Genomic DNA, 27,742 nt, shown 5'->3' with positions numbered 1-27,742 from the left:
TCTAGTGATAGACAAGCAGTCTAAATGGATCACAAGGTCTTAGTGGCCTTAGTTAAGAGAAAAATGTTACTAGTTACTTTCCAATAAACAGCCGAAAGACAAAGTCGTGTTCGTGTTTCATTGGTGGTTCGGGTATAAGTGCTACCCGTAATATCCCACAACTTCCAACATAGTTGATAAATTAAAAACTATTTTGTATTTTTGAACAGAAATCTTTATTTTAATAAATCTACTTTTAAGGGAGTATATTCATAAAAAAGAACTAACGTCGTCGTTGATAAATAAAATTCAATTGGAACTAACAGGATTAAAGGATATACATCTGGTAAAATTGTCTCTAATATGTAGGTGTGTAAGGAATAATTTACACTAATCAGTTTACTCAATTCATAGGATTGGTTGTTACTTTTAAATAAATACTTGTATTATGTGGTCGGGTCGTCTACGACATTAATGTATGTACTTTGTTTTTCTATAATGCTAACACCTTATTATTGTAAATTAAACATAATTTTTACGAGAAAAATGATCGATTTCTCGTGAAACACGAATTGTGCTTCCTCGTCAAATCTCTTTCGCTCATTGTAGGAACTCTCGGTTTTTGTTCAGGTGCAATCGCATTACCCAATATCGACAGAGCCATTGCTTCTGATGGTGTTTGACTATCGATCGACATGCGACGGCTAGACAGATGACTGATGAGATTGAAAATTAATAGTTGTCCATTCACATAAAATCGCTTTTCACCTACCCCAAATCAACGGAATGATCTCGTCTTCGATCACGGTTATCGAAACGATAAGCGTTGGCGTTCAGTGCCTGGAATGACATGGCACGTTGTTGTTTGCCGTTCGGATAGTTCGATATGGTTCGGGTGGCTGATGCCACGGCTACACTGTATTCGGAACGCTAAGAAATAAGATTGTAAAATGTGATTTTATCTTTGGTTTGATTCTGCGTATGGTCACAAAACAATGAAGGTAAATTGAATCATTTTACCATGAATTATGAGAAGAACAAAAACTCCGAATAATCGGATTGCAATTTTGAAGGAGAATAGAAAAGCTTCAGAGGTGCCGACTATCAGTTTAATTGTGTGATTTGTGTAAATATTAGTCCTCATAAGATCATGGCTTGAAACCTATACCGTAACCGAAATACGGAAAACATATGTTTTACATTTTTGAGTCGTAGCGGAGGCAACACATTTGTTGCTCATTGCAAAAAAACTCGAACTGATGTTAAATGAAGGGAAAAATAAAATTTTCTTGACAGGAACGTCATACCGGAAGAGTTGCGTATTCGAAAATTTAAGAGTGAAATCTTGAATTCCATTGCAATCAGCTGGTCAGGGCAACAATTTCTATGGAGACTGAATTCATGGCATCCGTAATTTTGAAAAGCAGGGTACCGTTTTGAATCATTGATTCAACGAGTTCAACGGAGTATAACGCACCTCTCTACAAAGTGTTGCTTCAGTGCGACACCTGCTTGAAAACGTTGTGACCACTAGAGAGGGATTACAACATCAGTTCTCTTTTCTCAATTCTATGTCAACTCTACCGATAGAGAATGATTCAGTATTTCGATGAAAGATGTCGCTGCAACAAAACCAATGTCATCAGGACACCGGAACAGTAATCAGTTTTTCAACCGGCGCTATATTTTCGTGAAGATAAAGGTTTTAAAAGACGTTTGCTATTGTTTCATCACATCCCTTTTTTAAGACTCTTTTGGCCAAGCCGACTTAAAAACTAATTACGGTTCCGGATTCATGTGCTATACAATGGCATTTTAGTTGATTAAAATCCGTCGAGTATAAATAATTTATTATTTTTCTGTTGACAAAGGCTTTGATATAGCGACATATTTACGTGAAATAGTGAATCCTTCTCTATCTGTAGAGTTGACATAGAATTGAGAAAAGAGAACTGATGCCGTAATCCCTCTCCTGGTAGTAAATTTTTTACCCTACTTTTTCTCGTGTATCTTCGGTGATAAGCGGCCGATTTATAGACCAGACCATAGAGATGACCAGACCAATCACACAAGACAAAAAAATTGATTCGATCCGCTGGTTGTTCCAGTTTCAAAGTTGGTTTAACATGTCTCCTATTTTAGGAATTGAGGAGACCGACTGGGATACCTGTTGTCCCAGCTTGCATCCCTTTGTGTCTTTGCTGCATCCCACGGTGGGGTTGAACAAAACTTAAATAGAGTCGCGACACCACCTCTGATTTTTTTTATATTCTTATTGAGGGACTCGAGTACTATAAGGAACCACATTCAGTTCGCAAAATTTTCCAGCCGTTTCGGAGAACCGGCACTCATGGCCGTGCGGGACCGAAGAGTCAATTTGAATACAGATTGTTATCGCAACGGATAGAGGGACTAATTCTAAGCTAATTCGTATTGAAATGGCTCCCCTCGACAACTTGACCACGTAGCTACAGCCAGCTAAAGTCGAAAATTCGACATCTTTGAATGGTGATATGTCCAAGACGAAGAAAGTTTGAAACTCTTTGAATGGCAATATTGGTAGAGGATTCCATGCTCTATTAAACGCCGAGAATGGATTTTACAAAATTTGTCTGAATTGTACATATTTGAAAAATTTTATTTTCACCATCCTCGGCGAAACTTGAACTCCTCTGTGATACACAGGTAGACCCTTCTTGCAACAAAACTGATCAGCCTGCTGTCTAAGCTTTACAACGATACCACACTCGCCATACCAGCCTCACAACAAGTATCTGTTGCGACATTTTGTTTTCAGTAAGGTCACTCTACGACGAAATTTTCAATTTATCATCTATCTTCAAGTGCCCGTTCCTTTAGAATGAGTGGAATTGTTATGCATTCTTCATAAATAAGTGGTTTAAGTTATTCAAAGCATTTCTTACATTAATTACGTGTATCTGTAGTCGGTTAAAGCTGATTTTGCTAGCCATTAGAGGAAATTTACCCTAAAAATATGTGGAAATCAGCTTTAACCGACTCCAGATACACGTAATTAATGTAAGAAATGCTTTAAATAACTTAAACCACTTATTTATGAAGAATGCATAACAATTCCACTCATTCTAAAGGAACGGGCACTTGAAGACAGATGATAAATTGAAAATTTCGTCGTAGAGTGACCTTACTGAAAACAAAATGTCGCAACAGATACTTGTTGTAAGGCTGGTATGGCAATTGTGGTATCGTTGTAAAGCTTAGACAGCAGGCTGATCAGCCATTATTGTTTTGTTGCAAGAAGGGTCTACCTGTGTATCACAGAGGAGTTCAAGTTTCGCCGAGGATGGTGAGAATAAACTTCTTCAAATATTGTACAATTCAGACAAATTTTGTAAAATCCATTCTCGGCGTTTAATAGAGCATGGAATCCTCTACCAATATCGCCATTCAAAGAGTTTCAAACTTTCTTCGTCTTGGACATATCACCATTCAAAGATGTCGAATTTTCGACTTTAGCTGGCTGTAGCTACGTGGTCAAGTTGTCGAGGGGAGCCATTTCAATACGAATTAGCTTAGAATTAGTCCCTCTATCCGTTGCGATAACAATCTGTATTCAAATTGACTCGTCGGTCCCGCACGGCCATGAGTGCCGGTTCTCCGAAACGGCTGGAAAATTTTGCGAACTGAATGTGGTTCCTTATAGTACTCGAGTCCCTCAATAAGAATATAGAAAAAAATCAGAGGTGGTGTCGCGACTCTATTTAAGTTTTGTTCAACCCCACCGTGATCCTGTAGGCATCTTTCACAAGATTTTGCATCCCAAAAAAAAATTTAAAAAGAAATGAATTTATAGGGTTAAAGGAGTATTTTAGGTGGAAAATGATTCTGCCACTGTTTCGTAATGTGAGATAGTGTGATAAGGATTTTAGTTGTTTGATTGGTGATGACTGATTTAAGGAGGATTTTAGGAGATTTTGGTTTGGTCTTGGAAATGCTTCAGATATGAAACTCTGAATAACGTTTGAAATTGACAGAGAACTCTGCGTCGTGCACCGCAAACGAAATGTTTGTGAGCTATGTTAACAGTAATTATTTTTTAAGTTTAGAGCACCTTTCTAAGAGTTTTAGGAGGTTTCACGACGACTTTTGAAATTCTAGGATCTCAAGGAGTTTTAGAAGGAGTGCCAGCTCTGCAGTTTCAGTGGATGTAGAAAGACACTTGCTTCTCTGGTCCGCTGACGCCTAAGAGCAACAGCATACCTAAATTTTGAGGGCTGCTCGTCATTCCCTAGTTATTAAAGAAGAAAAGAATACATTGGCCGGGTATTGTGAAATGAGGGAAGAATTTTTAAGGTGCCAAAAAAAACACGTTTTCAAGCAGTACAGATCCAGGAGCTCTAATATTTCGACGCTTCGGAGAGAGGTCAGTTATAGTTTGTAGTGATTGAGTTCCGATTGAAATCGTAATGAGACAAGGATTTTGTCGGTTCCATGATTTTCAAAATTCCGGATGTGATGGAATATGTTACAAGAATTCGCGATTACACTCTTATTTTCGTCTTTCATAAAAAAAATTCCATTCTTCATTCGGCACCAGTTCACGGCCGTCTTTGAGCTCAAAAAGGAAAGTCGTAAAACAAAAGACTTTCGTATTGGGTAGTGTCTCAATTCAAGTGTTTCAAATCGTGGCTTAATGTTAAACTGATATTCCCACAGGCTCACATTTTTTATGACCTTAACCAACACACCTCAAGCAAAAGTGCTTCGATTGACAGCTGCCAAAAAGAGTACTATTTTCCATGAAAAATTTTCCCACATTTCGTTACAGTGCCAAAATTTGTTTGGTACACTGTCCCGTTTCAGTGCTCTATTTTTGGAGTAACACCCATGCCTGAAGTGCGTTGCCTTAACACTAAACTTATTCCTAGTCGGCTTCATTGAAAATTTCAAATTTTTTCGAACCTTCGATATGATTGTGAATGAATGAAAGATGCAAAGGAAAAAACTTGTGCTTTTGCCAATAAACTCGTTGTAGATTTGTCATCAATTTACCTATCGATAGAGTAGATAATTAATCCTGTTAAATACCTTGATGGTTTTTCTAGCCGTCTGTTGAGCAATAGTTCCATTGAATGGACTCAAATCCGGTAGATTGTAATTTCGTAGATTTCGATTTTTATCTGAAAACCAAACGAAAGAAGAAAAAAATCAGAAACTTTGTCGTATCAAAATTATGTCGGAAGCTACCAATAACAGCCTTTGACAATGTCCGTTTTGGATTAATATTTCCATTTCCGGCTGTTGGCAATGCGGCCCGATTATTTAGTTGGTAGTTTTCATTTGAGACGTCACTCTGTTCACGCTGGAAGCTTTGGTAGTTGCCATTCTCTTGCTTGTACGAATTTGAATACTTCCGATTCAACGAGCCCGTTTCACTGTCGGTCTTTCCATTTTTCTTCGGAAAACTTAAACGCATCTCTACATCTGGTGCCATATCATCATTGTACGTTCCAGCTAAGGTTAATGACCAACCTAAAACACAATTTCATAAAATGAGTTTCATTTGCTACTCTCTAGAATTACAAAAACCATTCTTTGCCTCACCTGTATTCTGATTGGGACTCTGAATGTGACCAAGCTCATTTTTGTTAGCCACTTGCTTCTTGTCGTTGTCCCCATAAAAGTCCTTGTATCGGGAAGCTCGAATTTTGCTCGACGGCTTTTGATGTCCACCACTGTTTTGCCATCGTCCCGAAGGCAGCACTGGGCATTTCTTAGGACTACCTGGACTGCAACTACTTGAAGAACATTGACTGGAAGTGCTGTCACAACTTTGAGATGAAATGGCTGCAACAAAAGGACTCGGAAGTCGAATGCCAGATGTTGTTCTAGCATTCGGTTTGTGTGATGGTGACATTGATTCCGTGTTCACCTTACGAGCAGGCGAAATGTTTGGCGCTTTCGGAGGCTTTTTGGACAGATCCGGTTTCGTTGACCGATTTTTGCTGGATTTTTCTCCGACATTCTCGCACAAGTTACCATTCAACGCATCATCTGGTACAAATCTACGGATTCGTGAGCTGGTTCTGGTGCATTTCAAGCTAACCGTATCCGACTCTTTCGACTTAGTTCTGATGTGTGTGTGATCACTTTTTGACAAACTTTCATACGCGCGGGCTGTGTTAGTGCTCTTCGTTTCCGTTTCTCGATTCTTCGACGTCTCTCTTCGTTTATTACAGAAATTACAGCTTGCCGCTGAGGAGGCACCATCACGTCTATGCAAGTCCGGGTTACAAAAACAACAATCAACGCATCGATCCCGCGAATTCGGTAAAACCTCGTCAATTTTTGTATTTTTCAGCATTTCGTTCCCGTCGTCTCGTAACACAATGAAGCTGGTACTGTCGATTTCTGCATTCGTTGCAGGTGTCACTGTTTCCAGTGGTTCTGGTGATTTCTTTTGATCTGAATTGTAATTTTTTATGTCCTCAACCTGCCATACATTTTCGTCTTGCACACTGTTACTCGGAACGTCATTTCGTACATTTTCGACTACCTCAACATCAGTTGTTCGAGTACCTGGTTCTTCTTCACCTATGCCAGACTCAATCGGTTCTTTCACCTCCGATTCTAACTCAATTCGTTCGATTTCTTGATTGATATTGATACATTCGGAACAGACTGGCCGTTCGCTCGAGTCAATTGTTTTCGGTGTGTCGAAATGGTCGTCAAGTGGCGACTGTGCGAATGTTTTATCTATTACAGTGAGAATGTTTTCCGATCCTGAACTGGAAACGAAAATATCTGCCGATGAGACCGGCGTAAAGATACTCGAAGTGTATGGAGACTGAAAATGATTAATGGTTTTGGAAGGCTTCTCAATGACTGTCACAGTTTTTGGATGATATGAGCTGTTTGTGTTTATAGAAGCGTTGGAATTCCTGTTCTCTTCATCTAGTGCGGAGAGAAAATAATGTTGGACTGTTAAATATCGTAAAGAAGAATTTGGTTACAAAAATAGTGTGTTCGACTACTACTTTAAGCTTTTTAAACAAAAAGTAACGAAAAATGTGATTCTACGAAGAGAACTAATAAATTGAAAGTTAAATCTAATCTGCTCGTTAAAACACGTAAAACTAAAGACTTTCCATGCGACCGAAAATCGTTACCTCTAGGTGAATGGAACACATAAATTGAGGAGCCGTTCTTTTGCTGTGTGTCTCTACTTTGCACATGAAATGAATCCAGGGTGCATCGATACGTAAAGACTTGAGTCCCTCAACAGAATAAAAGAATTACCTACGTTGTCTATTGTTTCAGGTTTCAGGGGCTCCTGGGTCCCAAGAACGGCGAAAGCATTCTAATGTAATTTGTGAACGCTCCCCAAGATGTTATGAGGATCTGCCTTCTTTAGATGGAAAGTGTATTAACGATTTCCTATCGAAAACTGGGAGATTTCAGTATTAGAAGAAGTAAGGCTAAGTGGGTAGGAAACAAGTGATCTGTGTTTTCGCTTCTTGAACGATTGAAACCGTTCGTCACTCGAATCTATGTAGCTCCCAAATATATTCTAAATTTAGATACAGATGAAAATATCGCTGCCTCGGTGTGCTGAAGCAATAACAATATGCGTATGGAAATGCAGAAACTATGGGTACACTCTGAGGCTTAATCAACAAAAACAGATTTCCTAAAACAAGCGACAGATCGATTGTCAAGGCAATTGGGAATGTGAGCGTAAGTAAATTTGATTTGTTGGTAAGCCTACCAATCCTTGGACAAGAAGGAGTCATCTATTGTTCTTTCATTCATGAAAGAAGTTTATGAATGAAAGGGTAATAGGTGACCGAGGACTCATTCTTGTCCAAGGATTGGTAGGCTTACCATGTACTAGAACACTAAAAAAATATTTTATTTTATCAGTCTGGGGCGGACTGGCCGGATTGGTACGCTTAACCTACTGAAGAAAATCTAACAGATATTTGGGATGTCGGACATAACTTATCATTATAAGGTCAACTCAAGAAAAAGTTGAAACAGAAAAATCATCGTCAGTGAAAAAAAAAGTTGTGGAATTCTACTTTGAGGTTCCACTTCTATGCTTTTGCTTCAGCTGCTAGTTTCGTCATTTTATTGCATTCGCTTGGAAGGGCTACTGACATCTGGGGTCTAGGAAAATGTCAGAATTTCGCCCATTCCAAGTTAATGCGTTGACCGCCATGAAAACATAGTTCTTTTCCTGCGATGAAATGAGAGCTCTCGCCCACACACTGAAGTAAGTAAACTGATCAAACGACCAGCTGAAGCTGAAGTGTAACCTTAATGTTTAATCTCTTTGTATATTGTACGCGATGCGATATATTCTGCAGCTAACAAGTGCCATTTTGCACTATTTACGCTCAATTTTCACTCGGCTGACAAACAAACAAGCTCAACTCGAAATAATGCTCTACGAAAACGGGTTAAAAGAAACAATTTATCTAAGGGATTGTGTGCGATTAGGTTGTGTGAAGAATTAACAGCGACCAGTTGTGGTAAATTTTGTGCTTCGTTCATCAAACTCAAACAATAAAACAACAGGAACTCTATAAACTCATGCTTTTCAATGTTTTGCATTTTATTTTATAAAGAAAACATCAATCGATCAAAAACTGCATGCTCTTTAGTCAAAACTATAAAATTACTTAAAAACAAAAGACTTTGGTTCAATACGTTGACACTTGATACATGGATGCCAGTACAACTAATTCTCTAAATTAATCTTTGTATGACTACGAACTACTTAGAAATACTACAACGAAAAAAGTCCAAATAAAATCACGTAAAAATCAGCACTTTAGCTGTACCTTCGTTACCACTATCCACCAAACTATCGTCATGTTGCTTGAAAAATCCAACCCACGCTTCTGGTTCGGCAAGAATATCACTTTCGATGGCCTCCTTTCCTCGTGGAATCCGGTTCTGTGTCAACTTCGAGTCGGCAGTGGACACCTTCGTCGAAGAACTTGTCAGATCACGTGCGGATGTGGCATTACTCAACAAATTGCTGGCCTGTCCACTCAGGCTGAAATTTGAATCTTCAGCAGACGAGTCCACCGAAAAGCTGCCCTTCTCTTCGGGTATGACCTCGAACACTTGCTGATATTTGGTGCCGCCAGCAGATCGTCTAGATCCGGTTACATTTCGTCGAGAAATCAACGGTCGTTTTCCGCTACCACTACCAGTTCGTGAGAATTCTTTCGGCGATTTAACAAACTCGATGCCCATTTCTTTCGGGTGATTCAAGGCCTCGATCAACAGATCGGCTATCATCTGATCGACCTTGGTGTTGTTGCCCAGTTGTTGAATGTTTTTGATGAAAATTTTGCCAGGACTGGCATTGTCACGTGTCGGACATTTAACCGATTTCTGGAAACCAGTAGATTGTCCGGCTTTGTACACTGGCACGGGGATTTTCGATTTTCTTGTTAGTGATCCGGATGTCGTGCGGAATGTGATTTCGTGCGGTGAACCCGAACCGTCGGCAGAACTGCAACTGTCTACACATTCCACAATTTCTAGGATCTCTATTCGCTTGTCTCCGTCACGAATTTCCGTTTTTTGGTACATGCGACGAGGTCCACACTCGGTGTCCGGTGTTATCAGATCCGGTTGCGCTTGGTAGAGAGTCATGTGCTGAACATCTTTGATGACTTCTTTGCGACGGTGATTGTGGTCTATCGTTGACTTTTTGGTCTGTGATCGTTTGATGGTAATAATGTCACCTTTTCGCGGCTGTGGCTTTTTCACCGAGGCAGGAGTTTTCTTGACTAGACTGCCTCCGTTTTCGGATTTGGGCGGTGCGGTAAACTGCATATTGCCACGCGAATCAATTCGATACGACTCGAGCATTCCGATTTCGGATCGCAAGAATTTATGTTTGCTTCCTCTACCATGTCCTGCTGTTGAATTACTCGATCTGCTATCTTGCGAGATCTTGCGATCTTGCGTCGGTACAGATGGAGAGGAAGTTGACGATGATTTCGATTTGTTTGATTTGTCAGAAGCTTCAACGACAGCGTCGTTACCAGCTTGATTTCGGTCGATGATTTTTTGGATTTTCTTTTGCTTTTTGTTGATTTCCATCTTCTTCTTGGTACTCATATCAAGCTGACGTTTCGCCAATTTCTCGCGTAACTTTTCTGGCATCGCTGCAGCCACATCAATATGCTCATCGATATGTTGATTGGTATCAACGATCGGGACAAAAAATGACTGACTTTTCTCAATAGTTGGACTCGCCGGTGTTGGCACAGCGTCGTCGGTACGTTCAACATTCAATGAAATTGGCTCGTCCAAACTATCGACTAAACTGGCATCGGATTCATTCCCACCATGATCCTCTCGTGGAGAGGCGGAGGATGGTTCGGCTTCCATCGATTCAGTTCTGTGAACCGATCGTGAAACAATGATGCCGTGATTACGATCACAGTTCGGATACGAACTGCCTGATTGAACTGGGATCACGTTTGGTGTATCTGAGCCCAGAAAATCCTCTTCCGACAATTGTGTCGAATAGATGGATTCATCGTCTTTACAGTCTGCGACGTAATGAGGAAAATAAATCACTCGCTCCTCGTCGACAACACCCTGGATTGTGTTCGCATTTTGATCATCCATTTCGTCATTGACTGTAGACCCTTCTACATATTCCGATGACTTTGAAGTGTCAATCGGTTCACAGTTTATCGTGGAGACGGCACTGTTGCTTTCATTATCGTTGATCTTAAAACCATTGGTGGTATAATCAGCGGAGTCACGATCCAACAAATTACTATTTGGTGTTATGTACGTGGGTTCATTCACAGCGTCCAATAAATTATTTAAACTATTTACTAGCAGTGCCGAAACATATTGATCCACTACTGCTACGTCGTTTCCGTTCTCTTCAATAGTTTCCGCCGTGGTGTGTCCGTTTGTGTTTCGTGACAGAATGTTTCCATTTTCATGGTCTTCACTTTCTATCCTTGAATTATTAATCGATTCGTCATTGATTGTTGTATTCTGGTACGCTGAGTCGACAACATCGCTGGTGTCATTTGTGTTTAGTGGTGATGGCGATGGTGATGGTGATGGTGTTGATTGTGTTCCGTCAACAGTACTTTCTTCGACAACCGTAACACCATCATCGGCCCCTTGTTCATCAACAGATGATGCATCCATTCCGACTAAAATGTGTTCGTCGGGAGTGGTGCGTTGAGCCTCACTATCCGAAGTACTAGTCATATCAGTTGTCTCACTGGAACATGTAGTCGGTGCATGCACATCACTGCTCGATATGAATCGATCCGAATTGGCTGAATTTGTACTACTTTGTACGCATGCTGTCGATGCGATTGGCGATGAATTCAAACGAACCCGTTTCGGTGAGGCTAGAACACATGCCTGTTCGATTTTCGAACATTCCTTACACCTATCCGGCAATTCGACATGTAAACGACGCTGTGATCGTCGCATTGGCGGAGACCAGCTACCTGAACGACTTTCAGTGTACTGACGGAATTCTTTGCTCCAGATTCGGCGCAACAATTGTCGTCGCATGGACGTTTCGCGATCACCGTGACGGGACACATTCGTTTCCGAACCGGATGAGTTGGCCGACGAATTGTGGCTGTTTAGCTTTCGATGTGCGATGGGTGAATGGTATGGCGTTGGAGCTGATGAAGCTATGCTTTCTTCTACCGATTTTTGTTGAGCCAGACTGTGCCTAAAAATGAATACGAAACATTGAGTTACGACTGTGTGTTGATGGTTTTAAAATTAGGGGAAAAAAGAAAATCATTTTTTGAATGGCAGGTAGATCATGTGATGTCCTCAGACTAAAATTATTTTATATCATGAGATAATTGCATAGTTTTGCTTTCTGCGTTTCGTTAAAGTTAGTATAGCCAATCAAAAATCCACCTACTCGATAAAACCACAAAATTTGCATTCTAAATCAAAAGTGACATTGCCATGAAGAAGATGCATAATTTTTACGACTAATGAGCTATTTCAATCAATTTAAGCATATTTAGACGCAGATTAGACAATTTATGTAATTCACAGGTTCAGTCTTGATTCAGACATTGTACGCTACAGTGGCTACAGTTTATTTTTGAATCGTTATCGTAGAAAGAAGACTATGAAGGTTGTTGCAGTTCTTTTGAGTGTCTTAGCATTTTTAACGGCAGTGTCACCCCATGGGAAAGGCAATGCTGACGACGGTGAGATCAAAGCAATGATTGGAAAATCGTTTTTTTGAACAAAATATTTCCGTAAATTTCGTAATTTTATCCTCACTTATCTGCTAGTGCCTAGAAGGGTAACCAGAGTAGTTTTAGTCAGGCAGCCGATACATAAGATATCACACATTGTAGGTAATCCAAATTGGTGTCATACGTGGGTATTGGTGCCTCAGAAAATGTAGAATTTAAAAATTTTCTGAACGGCTTTTCGTGCCAGATAAGTTGAAAATCCGAAAGTGTGACTTGTGAGTCTCGACAGGTATTTTAATTAAAAAAATGTTTTTTTTTTCAATTTCACTCGTCATTTGACTGTATTTTGACACCAATTTGGTTTTGTCTACGATGCGTGTCGGCCCGTCTAGAAGGCTCAAAATTAAAAGACACCAAGCAAATATATTTCATGTCGAGTAGTGCAATGGCATAGATTTCAAAGTGCCGTAGAGCAGTGATGCAGTGAACGACTTATCTTTACAAAACTGATGAAGTCACCATTAACAACCGACCCGAGCCGAAAATATCACCAAACGAGCAGAAGTTTGTTGAAATTTTTGGTGTATTTTAAGGGGAGATCCAAAAATCTTTGAAAGTCATGAAGGGTGATAATTGCTGCGCAAATCATAATTTATCGAAATTTTTGGAAACTATTGCCTCAACCAGTCAAATCCATTGATAACTTTTAACTAATCATTCATTTCTCACACAGGAAACGAAAAACGCTTAGTTTATGGTAAACTGATGTTGAGCGACTACTATCTATTCTCGGAACACACGTCAATGCTGACTTTTATGCCGAACAACGATTCAGTTATATTTGCAGATAATTTCCGCATTGCTTCGGACCGAAATGAGAGTGTCAAGAGTATCGATTTCAGCCCTCACGACTCCAGTCAAAATACAGCAATAAATTTCCTGCCAGTTGATGTGTCAACAGTTTTCCCGAATTTGGTCATATACGACGCCATTAGATGTTCCATTCGACAAATTACCAAAGAAAATTTTAAGCAACTCACCAAATTGCAATCATTAGTTTTGATCCAAAATAATATTGTTCGGATCGACGAAAATTCGTTCGATGATTTAGTAAATTTGAAAGAGATAAATTTGTACAAAAACAATATTGAAGTGTTGCCGGACAACATTTTCCGAAATCTTCGCCAATTGGTGTCGATAGAACTCGGTAAAAATCCGATCAAAGCGATTAACGATCAACATTTCCGATATAACAGAAAATTGGAATGGGTTTCCCTGACGGAATGTAAGTTAATATTTATCAGTCCGGCGATGGTTGACGGCATCACCACTTTGAATTACGTTAGTCTGGTCGGTAATGTATGCATCGATAAGAACTATGGCGTGCCACCGGTCATCCTTGATCCAAATGTTAAATATAGGAAATTTACTGAATCTTTGACCGAATTTAGAGACGATGTCCATCGAAATTGTACACTTGGCTTTGCTGATTTGGGATAAATTGGTTTTGCTGACGCTGACATGTTCTACAGTATTGTAAGCTTTAATAAAATACTTCTAGTTACCTACTGTTGTATGTCATTCACGCTCTACAGTCACCTAATGAACCTAATGTTCATCAAAATCAGGTAACTATTCCTTGAACTGAACAAATAATCAGCCCAACGTCCATCATATTCAGGAAAAGGTATCCCCACAACACATTCAACAGTTGTCTACTTTGCTTCATTGATGCGTTTGGTCACGCTTCTCAAACGACTCTTCCCCACAGAAAATCCTGATTCATTCCTTCAAGGCCTTGTTTTACTTTGCACATGAATGCCTTTTAGTAACCAGTTTGGTCCTGCCGAGCGGGAATTTTTAGTCGAACTTTTCAATAAAGATGCCAGATGGTATGATCTGTTAGTATTAAGTCGAGTGGTGCCGTACTTTTTGTACGAATGAGATGAAATTCAATAACTACAATTTAGTCCTTGATTTTAGTCGAGCTTTGAAAACATCCGTCGCAACAATGGAGTAGCTAGCTACTGCAATAGTCGGAGACGAGTTCTAGAATCGAAACAGCATTCAAATTGCAGGATTGCAATTTGCAATGAATTTTTATTCAACTATGTTGTGACGGCAATATTGTGAAAACTGCTTGTCTGCGCTATTGTCTTCTCTTCTCAGAACTTTTTTTTCCCTTAGGCAAGGTGAATAAGCAGTTCAATAAAGTCTGATTGGTCGGAACTTCTAAATAATTTGGCTTTTGTATCTTTGAATTGTAGATGATGGCAAATTCTAACACTTATAAGTTGCAATGCAGCAGTGGAGCTCCTGTTCTCGTTCAGCTGTTCACAAAGAACGAAACGAATTCTGGTGTGCAACAGAGACTCATTTCACATAGTCCAAATGAAAATTATTAGCCTAATTGATGTCCACAGTGAGTGTACTTTAGCGACAAAGTATTCTTTTTGGGGTATTTCTACCATTTAGAAAGAGAAATGAACATGCCTGCCATATTACCCTAAATTTTCCACCAACGTTACACTTTCAAAATCCCAAATCTGATAGATTGATTGTAATCAATTATACATAAAGATCCATACAATACGGTAAAGTATGAGTGACACTTTACCTAACAAAAACGATCCAATATTCATTTCATTTTTTTTCTTTCGTAAAGTTCTTTGCCCCCAAAAACGCTCGACTTTCTTTCATGCAACAACGGTAGATTATACACTATATCAACGTAGAAATTTTCACGAACAAAATAGTGGTATTTATGACGGGTGTATATTAGAAAAGCCGTGAGGCATATTTTATTTTATCGATTCCTTACGCCAACGTTGGGGATATTTACATGCTTGAATATACTTACATGGTATATACAAACAACGTTCACCGAACACAAAGCATATGTGCTGAGAACTGACCGATATCCTATACCTATATTACATGTTTAGCGTTTGTCGTCTTTGTACATTTAAAGCTAAAGTTAAAGAAAAAGAAAAAAATATTTTTCTTCATAATTACTTTGTGAATTGGCGCGGTCATTTGGTTAAATTTAATTAGCGGTGTATATTGTTTGGATATTTCCTACAACTGCTAATATGTACAGACTACAGAGTGGTCGCGAATTTAGAGTGAGTTGTCATTCCGAGTTGGATGTGTATACCACACAGTTTTATAAATGAAAATTTTAATTTGACAAATTATTTAGGAAATGTACAAACGACAAACATGTCAAATAGAAATTCAATTATCGAATTCGACAATGGAAATGTTCAATTCACATCCACATTTTCCACTGACCTGACCTGACCACCCTTTTACCGCACAATAACTTTTTTTTAGAGTCCAGCAAATCACTATGACGAATTCGAAAACTATAGCATGGGGTAGCCAAAAATACGGATCATGATAAACTACAACAAAAAGTCAATCGAAATTTGGGTAAGGTTATTGTCACCATAACATTATTTACACAATACACCTATTCAACTAACATGCACACAGAGGAAACCTTATTCAGAATTCGTGGCCGGTGAATAATGTACGTGTAACACGTTTACTACCTTCGGTTTATTAGTATCACATGCATTAAAGTAAATTCTACGCGCGTACCTACTAGACATAGCCTATTTTAGGGAATTATTTTCAGGTATTTTGAGAAATTTCAAGAATTTTATTTTCTCTCTCCAAAGTGTCGTTTAAGTGGCAGAGCTGTTTGAAGATCTGGTGGTTCTGCGGTGAATCTTTTTCCCTACTTTATGATGCTTATCTCGGGTAATTAGTGGTCGATTTCGCTAAAACATTATGAGTTTGTAATTGCAGTGCTAGACTACGTCACAATACACAAGAAAACAAATACGTTGGACCGTTGGTTGTATACTAGCTTCAGTGGAAGTATGGATAAAAAACGCTTCTCTGTCCACTGACGCATGAGCGCAACACCATACCTGGCTGATGTGGTTCCCTATTAATTACTAAGGAAAAAAATTTGCTGATTAAATCTCGAAAATGTCGCTTAGTACTCCAGAAATTTTGGACTATTACTTGCCGACCACTTTCGCATTTTTTGTGTTAATGTGCATTTACAGACATCACACTTCCTACCACCTTTCACCAGAAATTTCCGTTTTTTATCTCGTCTAGTACGCACTAAGTCAGAACACTTTTTTGGATTTACAAAGAGCCTTTAAAAAAAATCGATGAATCGATGGCGATTACATTTCATCAAACAAAAGCATTTCAATCAGATCGGTAACGTGTTAGTGGCTCTGCAAAATTCGAGTACCTAAGTTTAGCGAGTTGTAACAGGTGAACATCCGAAGAAAGAAAGGCCTAATGTCGATTGAAGTCAAAAACAATCGCAATTACCTGCCAGTATTTATTGATTGAGCTCAATCAACATAGTATTTTATTCTAATGTATAACAGAAACCCCTCGTTGTGGCGATCAGCAGTAATGGTGTTAGCGGTCAGGAATTTAAAATTTTAATATGAAAACCACCTCCATTTGTTGTACAGTGGTGGAAAGTATATGGAATGGATTTCGCTATTATTGGATTAAGGCTATTGAAATGAAGCGAAACAGTCAAACTGAACCGCCGATTATGTTTAAATCCACTTATAGACTTTGTTGCTGATCAAACGAGTCAGCTACAACGATGCATTATTCTTTTTCGCTCATAGTGTATAGTTCGCTGAACATAGGAAAATTTTCAATTTTTAGTTTCGCTTTTGTGTGGATATTGAAATAATCCAACTCCACACAAGTGAGATTACTATTTTTGTTGTTGGGCAGTTTTATGGTTGTTGTATAAATCGATCAATAGATTTTCAATTTTCTTTTCATCGCTTATAATTGACCACTTTTTTGTGTGTATGTCTGGGAAGTCTTTCAATTTTTTAGATTGTTTTTTCGTTCATGTTCGTTGTTCTTGTACCGTTTTGGAGCTATGAAATGAAATTATTTTCAAGGAATTATGCGACGGATGCTGTGATACTTTACTAATGTTTGACTTATTTGATGCAAGTGAAATCATAATCTGATAAAAATGCTAGTAACAAAAGAAGTAGCAGATTTTAGATTATTATACTGGTGATATGCTTGCCGCCTCTGAACGGATAGTAGTTGTTTTTCTTTAAATTTTAATTTTTAGACCTATTGAGAAAGTGTGCTGCACAGTGTACCAGGAAAACCTGTAGCAAATCGACGAATTTGACAAAATTTGTATCAAAACTAACACTTACTTTCTCATGATGATTTCTGGCACAGAGTACCGTCGTCTTAATAAGCCCGGACCGACCATCGAAGAATTGGTTCCCGATCCCATTTTGAATGATTTATGGCAACTAGTAGCTGATGATGATTCCGAAAAGTCACTCGCCCGACTGAAAAATAGAAAATAAAAATTTTAACAAATTTACGAAGTGAAGCGAATTGGTTGCTGTAACAGTCGATTTTTTTGTTTTTTATAAAGAAATCAAAAAGTGTGTACAAATTGATGGTCATTTCTGTATTATGAATGTGGTAATTGATGACAAATGATGGCATGATATTATTGAAATTTGAATGAAGATTATACCTTTTAGGTACCCAAATACCTTGTCTTTGTCTTATGACTTGATTTTGTTTTTTCCATTTTTCTTCGAATATCACATTGATTTCATTAACAAAACATTTATGACTGATTCAGTAGCGACAGCCGTTCAAATACTTAATCGCCTACAATGCAACCGTTTGCTTAAGAAATTTTTAAACTAATTTAGCAGCCATATAATACCCAGACCGCAAACGATTGATTTGTTTCAACATAACGTTATATATACGCGTTGGGCGTAGTGTCTTCTCAGCTGTACTAGCTGATTAGCAACAAATTAAAATATTTATGAAACAATAAAAGAAATTCAACCGACTGGAAATATGATAATTACTAAGCGCGGTCGTGGTTTACATACATTTCCTAATATATATGCAGACGTAGCTAGCTACAATTTTACGGAAATTTTTCATTGACTAGTTTGATTGGGCTGTACGTCATTTCGTATTAACGATAATTATATTGTCAAGAAGAACATAATTTTTTGTGTTCTGGGTACAGAATTTGAATACAGAACACCAAAAATTGATGTTTTCGTCCAGAAACTGAACACAGAACACACAAATTGATTTTATGGGAAGCTGCGGGAAGGTGTAAAAAAACTTTTTTCTCTTTTGTTCTCATTTGCAATGAACCTAATTAAATAATTGGTCACCGAGTTCTGTGAAATTCGCTAATTTTTCAAACTTTCCTGCAGCTCCTACTTAGGAGTAACGTCACTTAGTCACCGCAGTTGAAGCTTTACGCCATTATGTTATTTTGAGGGTGAAGCTATTTTAAACCGCTGAAGAAGGAAGATTGGATAGTTCGACTATATTCAAAGCTTTATGTAAAAAGCTGTACTGAAAGCTATATTAAAATAGTCAGGATGTACAATAAATGGAATGAATTTCCCAATAATACGCCCCCTACGGTTGTATGGAGAAAATTGGAGAAAAACTAAAGAATCGTTCGAGTAGACACATCAGTCAAAAATTTTGTCCCATTTTCAAATTAGACTTCAGTGACTGTCTCATTTATTCCAAAATATTATTCATGCATCTGACATGAAGGATGTAGCATGCAGCATCTTATGGAAAATTGCCATAATTTAGCTTTCTCATTCATCAAAAATCAAAATGCCACTTTCTATTATAGACGTCTGAAGTATACCCACCACAACTTCCCTCCTGCCATGTCAAACAAGTATATAAAGTGATCCTTTTACCTGTCTGACTTTGTTGGGTTGGTTATATGTGTTTTTTTTTCGTTCTATTTGGTAAATATGTCCTATGGGACATAATAACATCACACACAATTGCGTGCGATGGTTCGGTTATTTATATATGTGCGGGCAACATAATTGAATGAGACGTATTTACGTTACATTAAATTCGCGTTTCTTTCTTCTCTAAATGGAAAAATGTTGATAGAAGATTTAACTTCCCATTTACTTGAGTGTCAATTACGTACTTTTAACTCGATTTCAACGTTTAAAATCCAATTTATCAAGAGAAAGTTTGACAGAGTAGAAAAATCATGAACAACAATTCTACGGCTGAACTTTACAAACTAAACTACTCAAACCGGAATTTAGGACACACATGGGACCAGGCTGGTTAAAGTATGAGTCCAATTCCTTACTTGAAAATTGTCGAAAAATCGATAGTGAAGTAGTAGATTCAGGATCTCTGAGGATCAATTTATTCGTTGGGTTCACTGTAGACGAAAATATGTGGATAGACAGCGGTGGAGTGTAATACGAGCAACGAACACGTTTTGTATAATTACACTGAAGGGGCCATTCAGAAATGACGTCGCCCTATTTTACAAATTTTTCGAAACCACAAAATTCTCCCAAATTTGTAAGAATCGTCATGTTTTCTTGAACACAACTCCCCCTAACTGCCTGACGTCGTTTGTGGACAGTCTCTAATTAAACTAACTTACTAAGGTGAAACTGTCTGAAATAACTTAGGAATTTCTTAGAGTCTTAGAGTCTTAGAAATTTCTGACTCACTACTTTATCATCATGTTGAAAATTGAATCTTATGTTACAAACGGCAGCAAACACATCGTGGAAGGGTGATTTATTTTAGGCGTCGGTCGGAAACATATTTTTTTCTACTTCAGTTAATTACAAGTCGTCGCATGATAAACATATGAAATGGTATACACATTCGGTTACTATTAAGTTAGTCGTAATTACAGAGACATAAACACCCGAGTATATAGCAATCAGCACACGAAGCACAGTAATTTAGTTTGAATAACACTTCATGACTGATTGATGTTGAATGGTAATTTTGCAAAAAGGAACGAAAGAAAATGAGCCGAAAGAAACGAATCATTGACCTTTCCATGCTTTTCTTTTCCAAAAATATTCGGACGAAAATAGTGGTGGACGGTCACTTGGCATCGATTCGTGCACTTGAATAATTTAAAATCGTTTAGCATACGCCTCAATTCAATTGAGTCTTTATAGCTTAAGTGGCTAAAGAGATGGGAAAATTTTCATACGGCTTACTCACTTATATCTCGGCACCGTATCAACATTCCAACGGAAAAATTTGTTACTTTTATCACACAGCTTACAGATGAATTGATAATAAAAATGAAAAAAAGTATTAAGTAGTTAAGTACCTCCTGTCAAATGTGGTAATGGTGTCAAATTCAATGTTATCCCATGACATCGAAATTATTTATAGAGAAAAATAATTTAAGTGCAATTTGAAACGATTGGCGGATGACAAAGAGTTTTTCAAATGCGAGATAATGGGAGGAATTTAACTTGATTTGATTGAAAAATTGGGCATTCAGTGTACTTGTATACACACGCGTGGCACTAAAGATGTAACATGGATAGTGAAATTGAATAATTTCTAATAAGACTTCGTCAAACATTCTTGTATAGATCAATAATCAAAACCCACTGCTGATCCATGACGATTCGCTTGTGATTCTAGGAAACACATGTGTTGATTTTTATATATTCGACTCATTTTTGGCGGGTTGGGTGAAAAGGTAAATGGATGTGGGACATGTGAGAGGTCTGTCGAAAAAGTGTTTGCGATAACTTGAGTTCAGAGTAGTCTTAAAGTTTAAAGTGTCTGTAAATGTTCCGAAATTTTGTGACCACCGAGTCGTTCACCCTGACCAACTATTGACCTAATAGAGCAGTACATCTTAAACACTATTGTTTTGAATCTAACGAACTAAGATTTCTGAGTTACAGCTGCATTTGAAAGTTGACCATATTTTGTACGATAAATGGAAATGGATGGTCAGGGTGGACGTCTGAGTGGTCTCAAAAATGATGTTGATAAGCCAACATTCACACAAAATTTCAAGGTTGAAGTGCATTCATTACTCAAGTCATCGTTAAAACTGTTTCGACAACATCGCCTTATTTTTGCACAGATCCCGCCGCCAAGAGGTACAATATCGAAAGAACAAAATCCAATTGTTTCCCTAGTTCAACCTGCTATTTCAACATGAAGTGGACCTGTGTACAGTGCAGTTCTTTAATCCTTTTACATCCACGCTCTTCTGCAAAGAAGATGGAATATATTTTCCAGTACCTGACAAATGAACTGTTCTTGATTGTAAACTTGAACCTTTGACATATATTCTCTTCAGTAAGAGCATTTCAGAAAATCTCAGAAGTTATACAATGTTCTGTGTAAATTGGTAATTGTCACAGCTGAATTTGCCATTTACAACAATGGAATCGTCCAAATGTGCCATCGATCGAATTCTAACGAAAATACTAAATTATGGATGCTACTTGTATACCTAACACGCAATCCTCAATCCTTAGCTTTGACCAAAAAATAAAAACCTGTCGGACTCCCCAAATCTACGTCTAGCATCATATATTAATGAAAACAATTAAACGAAAGCAAAACATCGTACAGACTCAACAACCGAAACATAACATCAACTTTGACGATAGAGTGTTACATAAAACGAAACCACGCATTGTGATTCATTTCATGTGTTTTATATAAATAATTGAAAATGCCTTCTTGCTTCTCGCATAGACGTTGAATCACATCCATTCCGTTGATGGAACGGAGCACAGTGTTATTTATTTCAAAAAGTAAATTGACACAAAGTCATTTATTGTTTCGTTTAGCGTAAGTGTCGACGCCGTTTATCCCATATGATGAGAACAGAAAAACAGTTTTAAGGAATTTCCATTTCTATATTTATACACTTTCAGTTAAACAAACATATTTAGCTTCATGCATCGTGTGCTTCATCATATCCACCACCAATTCCATTTGCGTTCCATTAAAGTCGAAAATATAGCTACAAGAACGAAGTGATACAACGTAATACAATGACTCATTTTATGTGTAGGATGTGGAAAAAAAAACCTTTCTCAAAGAAATGAAACGCTGAAAACATTGCGCTCCGAATGACTGGCATGTAGCGAAGTAACAGGAGAACAATGCTCTATTCAAAAATGGTAGTCAAAGTCAATACAAAAAAACTGAAGCATAGAAGTGAGCTAGAGACTAAAGACTTTTGCGAATAAATTTTATTGACAAACACAAACGGAATCACGGCAGAGTAAAGACGTAAATAGCCAATATCATCTTTACCTCAGACTATATTCAACCATCAAATTAGACGAAGCATTGAGCGTCTCTTGTAGTTTGATTCATTAAATCATGAGTTGATAATTCCCTGATTCAAGCAAATGACGGGGCTTCCTTTAAGGCTTCCACTCTAAAAAGATTATTTAGGAATGAGGAGAACGAAATATGAGAAGATAATAAGTACTAAAATATAAATTCGTAATACTGTTGTCCCGCCTAACTATTTCACCCGTACAACGAAGAATATACACTTTAGTTTGTATGATAGGACCAACTTAAAAGTATCTGTAGCAAATTCATGTCTAAGTTTCACTGACGTCCACTGTAGCTGTAAAATCGTTAGTGTTGATTGATTTTAACTACTTGAACACCCACATTCACATCCCATTTGTAGCTTGTTCTCGGAGAGTAGAAGGGAGCACTTCAGCTAAAAACGAACATTGAAAAAGTCATGGAGAGAGTGGAGACCTGCAGGAAGCAATGTCGGAAAGGACGTATTTTAAACTACTTTCACACAAGTTTGGTATGAAAGTATATTGAGACAATTAGGGGCACAATAATGACGAACCAGCTTTGAACACTGGATTTGCAGCGAAACTCCAGGACTAAATTATAATTGGAAACAAGCAAATTTTAACTGATGAATTCATATCTTGTTTAGACATTTCTGGATTGTTTCACTGTGTCCACGCCAATAAATCCATTCATTCTGTCGTCTTCAATTTCACATTTCGTTGCAATCGTTTGGAAAAGATCATTCCTTTCCTTAACCATTGTAGCTTGAATGATCTCTTCCAATGAATCGGGTAATGAATGGTTAAACATCACGTATCCTGAATGGACGACACTATCAACTATATCATTTTCGTCGAATAATGAAAGAATTATGCAGGCAAGTTTATTGGGCAATAGCCCTACTCACGTTAAAAAAATTTGGTTCAGATCCTTCGGAGGAATGTCGATTTCGTTTCATTATCGGACACTAAACAATTCTCTAGAACATCAAAATTGACAAAAAAATGTTTCTGAGTCGCGCAACGCATCTAAAGTTTACATGAAAACGCATAGAAACGCATGCATTTTCGATTGCGTTGCGCGACTCAGAAACAATTCTTTGTCAATTATGATGTTCTAGAGAATTGTTTAGTGTCCGATAATGAAACGAAATCGACATTCCTCCGATCCTTTTTCGACTTTACTTTCGAATACCTCTCGAATCATACGATCACACCAGCACTGCAAATGGGGTATCAATGGAAAGCTTAGAAAATGTATGTTACGACTAGCATGTTAGGTTTCCATTAAGCGTCATCAGTACCAGCCCAGACCTGTCTAAAGTTCACACAGTTTTTGAAAATTTTTCTTGCAGATTTTTGCAAACATATATCAATGAATTAAATTAAACTAGGCATGACCCGAAACTACTTGAGCTCAGCTTTCCAACGAGCCCACTCTCGCCCGGGACGATCGTTTATGACGGCCAAAAAATTCGGATAAAAATCACCATTTTACCAACTTCGGAGATGTTCAACCAGCAACCAGGTGTGGCTAGAGACCGTGTGAGGCCTGTTTTGAGGTCTACTGGCAAAGACCTTTCAAACCATGTATATATCAATCCCAGGCGAAATGGGTCCGATTTTGGTAGGCGGCTTTTCAAAAGAATCCCTCTTGCGTAATAAACAGGAAAATGGAACTGATCGTTGTTAATCAATCAAGAAATCAATATTTTAGTGATTGTCGTCATCACAACAAGTTTTAAAATGGACTTTGATTAATTTCTGAATAATCAGATTCGAATCGAAAAATTGCTGCAAAAGTTCGATAAGTGTATCAACTCGAGTCAGTTAAACGTTTGATATTACTTTCTACTTAAAATAATCTTTCGTTAAGAAAACTCTATCTACGGATACGAGGTCAATATATTTCCTATTTAATGTGATAAAATAGAGTACACACTTGTCACTATCAGTCTCGGCAAGCCTCGACTTCTTCGTGACAAGTGTGTAATATATATTGGTTTTACTGTATTGTCCAAGCGAGCGAGTACAGAAGACGAATGTGATACAGCCTACGTAGAGTCCATGTAGGCTGTGAATGAACGTACATCTCACGTATATGAAAACGATCACTCGGTCTTACTCCATAAGAATCCATAATTTTCGTAAGAGTCCTCAGATGAGGTAGTAGTGTAACACTCCACAATGTTTTCGCAATAGTTATCATCTCATTTTGGCATGTAGTTCGTTCTTCAATTGATTTCACGTACCGCATGAAGAATATAACAATTATGATACAGCAAACCTTACCTACACCGCACCGTAACTTTCAAAATGCGGTATTAAAGTGACTTTGGCTAAATGTAAAATATGGCAGTCACCAAATTCCGAACATTCATTTTAATAATGTTTTCGTTTCTTTAGCCATTCGGCGACTAACCAGCTACTACATGCGTTTCACGGGTGTACCACTTTACCATAAAAATTGTCGTAAAATACTATCGATTTTAGGCAATTGCCGAAGACAATTAAAAGTTACTATAACAGAAAATCGTTGTTGCCGAAAACTATAACATTACTCGTTTAGGGCATCTATTTCTTTAATTAAATTAATAAAAATTTGATATTATTTAAAAAAAAAAAACCTTGGAACGAGCCGAACAATTCGTATGATCTGGAATTTCCAATTGTATCACAGAAATCGGTTAAATTTGCATTTAAAATGTTTGACGATTTATTTGACTGGATCTGCGTTGGGTAATCAAAATTCCAGATCATAAGAATTGTTCGGCTCGTTCCAAGTTTTTTTTTACAATAAGAATCAGATTTTAATTAAATTTATTGGAGAACTAGACGCAAATGCGACTTTAATTCGCCACCCACCGGTTCAAAAAATATTTCGGTACATGTTGTGGTATTGTCGGTAATGAGCTCATTCAGAAAATTAAAAAACGATTCGATGTTTTTGAACGACATTCAACAGGGCTGGTACAAAAATCAAAAATGTTCTAAGCAGCGACAATAAAAATTGTTCTAAGTTACACCCCTGTGATGCGTTTCTATTAGCTTACAAACTGACGCTATAATATATATGATCGAATCCAGTTCATGTATGGTATATTATAGCTGAACGTATACCGCCGCTACACACATATATGCTGTATATGGAGAATAAAATATAATCAAGGGCAAATCTATATTTAAAACAAGTCGGCACATAATGTCTAGTATACAATGGAAAATGGTATTCAATATTAAATATTATGGGATTCAGTTTTTCGTTTACGTTTCGGAATATGTGTCTAGCTTAAAGGGATTTTCTGGCGGTAATAAAATGTTTACCGGCTCATTCCATAAATTTGAATGCCTTAGTTTAGTGATTGCGGTCATTGTATGCATGGTGGGTATGAATATGAACGAATATGTCTTCCGAAATGGATTTAGAACACATTTATGGAACCGATAATTAATATCGTGTGTGACGTCAACTATGCCTGTTTTAATTTAATTTTTCAATGTCAGCAAATCGGACGTTTAGTTGACATGGGACATGTGGATAGTTTGTAGCAGTATTATGTAAAAGCAAACGATTTTAATTAACATAAAATTTGATGTCGATAAAATTGAATCTCGCACACAACTCAAACACAAGAGTAGTTGACAATATGTCACCGTGGTTCGTGGTTATCAACATCATCGCTTAATTAGACTATGGAAAATATTCCGACAGAGAAAAATAAGGAGTAACGAATCACAGAGATAAGGAATTTGTAAAAGTCCAAATTTCTGCATCATATTTCGTTCAACATTTACACACACAAAAAACTGTGCCGGTAAGCCAGGATTGAGCCATCGGATAAAATTACTCCAGTATTCAAATTCGATAGGAAATTCACAATAAAAATACTAATCAGAGATGAGTGGTACACTTCCCCATAAAAACAATTTCATTATTTTCGCTCCAGGAGCAGTTATGAACAACTAGGCAGGAGCAGATATTGGCATCATTCATGACAACTATTTACATCTCTTTCTATCACAATATCTTGCATCTCTTTCGTACGCGTGAGATACTTCACGAATGGTACTGTGGCATAAAACGTTGTATGGATCTCAAAATTACACATCTAGAGCCTAATAAATCACTTCGCACTCGATATCATAAATAACTAATAGAAGCCTGTCATCTCATACAAGGAAAATAGAATTTCCAACCAGACCCAATCTATTTGTACTGACAATACTCTCTTAAGAAAGAGACTATTGGTACTGACAATGAATCAGCTTTAAGCACATCATCCGCTGTCGCTCTCAATCAAAGATAATATCATTGACAACATCAATCCGATTACACCGGAACCCAACTTACGGATAACAACAGAATCATTCGAAACCTCATCACCATTGAGCAGCTGAACATTTTCTATCCTGAACTACATAGATTGTACAAGAAGGTTCCGTTCAACAGAAAAACTTCAATTATAGTGGGCTTCAAAGGTTCAACGGATACCTTCGTGCGCGTTTTTACCGACGAGGTAAAAAAAAACAACTATTTTAATAACGAAAATCCATGATTTGATGGAGCAAGGAATTAAATTTATGTAAATATAGGAGGTTTGTCTCTATACTGACTGAATCCTTTTACCGAAATTAATTCGATTTTCAAGTGGTACATAATCCTCTGGAAGCTCATTTCTCGCATATTTGTGCATAACGAAAAATAAACAAAAGAAATGGAAATTCTTCGGAAAATCGCAGACGACAAAATCACACAAAGCGGAAAGAATAATATTGTCAATTGTATTTCATAACTTCGTTTCGCTTCTGGAAATGCGAATGTTTGCAGACAATGATTTTATATTTTAATTTCATTTTGTAAACATTAAATGGAATTGCTCTCAAGTAAAAGTGAAGTTGATTTGAGCGCAAGCTGTCGTGGCAGACAGCTTTATATGTAGAAACTAATTGATTAAATTCAGTGCAAGTACAGACATGATGTTGCACAATACGATTTCTTCACATAAAGGGAAATGCATATGAAATGGTTTGAATGTTCAATGTACACATACCTGTTGATAAGACATCGATTTTTTGGTGTATTCCACCCTGAGCGTATTGTCTTCAAAATTGTGTCTAAGTCTGGTAAAGTTTGACCTGTAAGAATTCAGAAAGAGTTTTTAATAAAAAAAAATAATTTTAAAATATTATGTGTTTGCGGGAATATTATTATAGATGGGAGAAATGATGGAAACGAAACGAGGGGAAGTCAGATAAACTCACGAGACACCACTTCCATCACTCGTCCTTTTGCCCAAAAACTTGAGGTAAAGTTTCGCTCCTGTTAAGTAACCTCGACTTTACCTTACGTTCGTGAGTCAT

At 37.6% G+C, this 27,742-nt stretch overlaps 2 protein-coding genes across 2 annotated transcripts; one reads left to right on the top strand and one right to left on the bottom strand.

Moving 5' to 3' along the window:
• Window positions 1-205: 205 nt before the first annotated feature.
• On the bottom strand, window positions 206-27,742 carry LOC119077214. Its single transcript, XM_037184395.1, has 9 exons — window positions 27,730-27,742; window positions 27,433-27,517; window positions 17,432-17,572; window positions 8,778-11,704; window positions 5,563-6,948; window positions 5,206-5,490; window positions 5,047-5,138; window positions 752-909; window positions 206-695 (listed from the first exon to the last, which is right to left on the bottom strand). The coding sequence occupies exons 1-9, from the start codon at window positions 27,740-27,742 to the stop codon at window positions 515-517; spliced, it is 5,268 nt and encodes a 1,755-aa protein (XP_037040290.1). The 3' UTR covers window positions 206-514.
• On the top strand, window positions 12,039-13,762 carry LOC119076708 (chondroadherin-like). Its single transcript, XM_037183624.1, has 2 exons — window positions 12,039-12,203; window positions 12,928-13,762. Exons 1-2 carry the CDS (start codon window positions 12,122-12,124, stop codon window positions 13,692-13,694), a joined length of 849 nt encoding a protein of 282 aa, XP_037039519.1. The 5' UTR covers window positions 12,039-12,121; the 3' UTR covers window positions 13,695-13,762.

Source organism: Bradysia coprophila, unplaced genomic scaffold (genome assembly GCF_014529535.1).
Source record: "Bradysia coprophila strain Holo2 unplaced genomic scaffold, BU_Bcop_v1 contig_232, whole genome shotgun sequence".
In the NCBI taxonomy this organism is placed as follows: domain Eukaryota; kingdom Metazoa; phylum Arthropoda; class Insecta; order Diptera; family Sciaridae; genus Bradysia; species Bradysia coprophila.
Note: the sequence above shows the minus strand (reverse complement) of the source record. Positions and strands in the feature narration are given on the sequence as shown.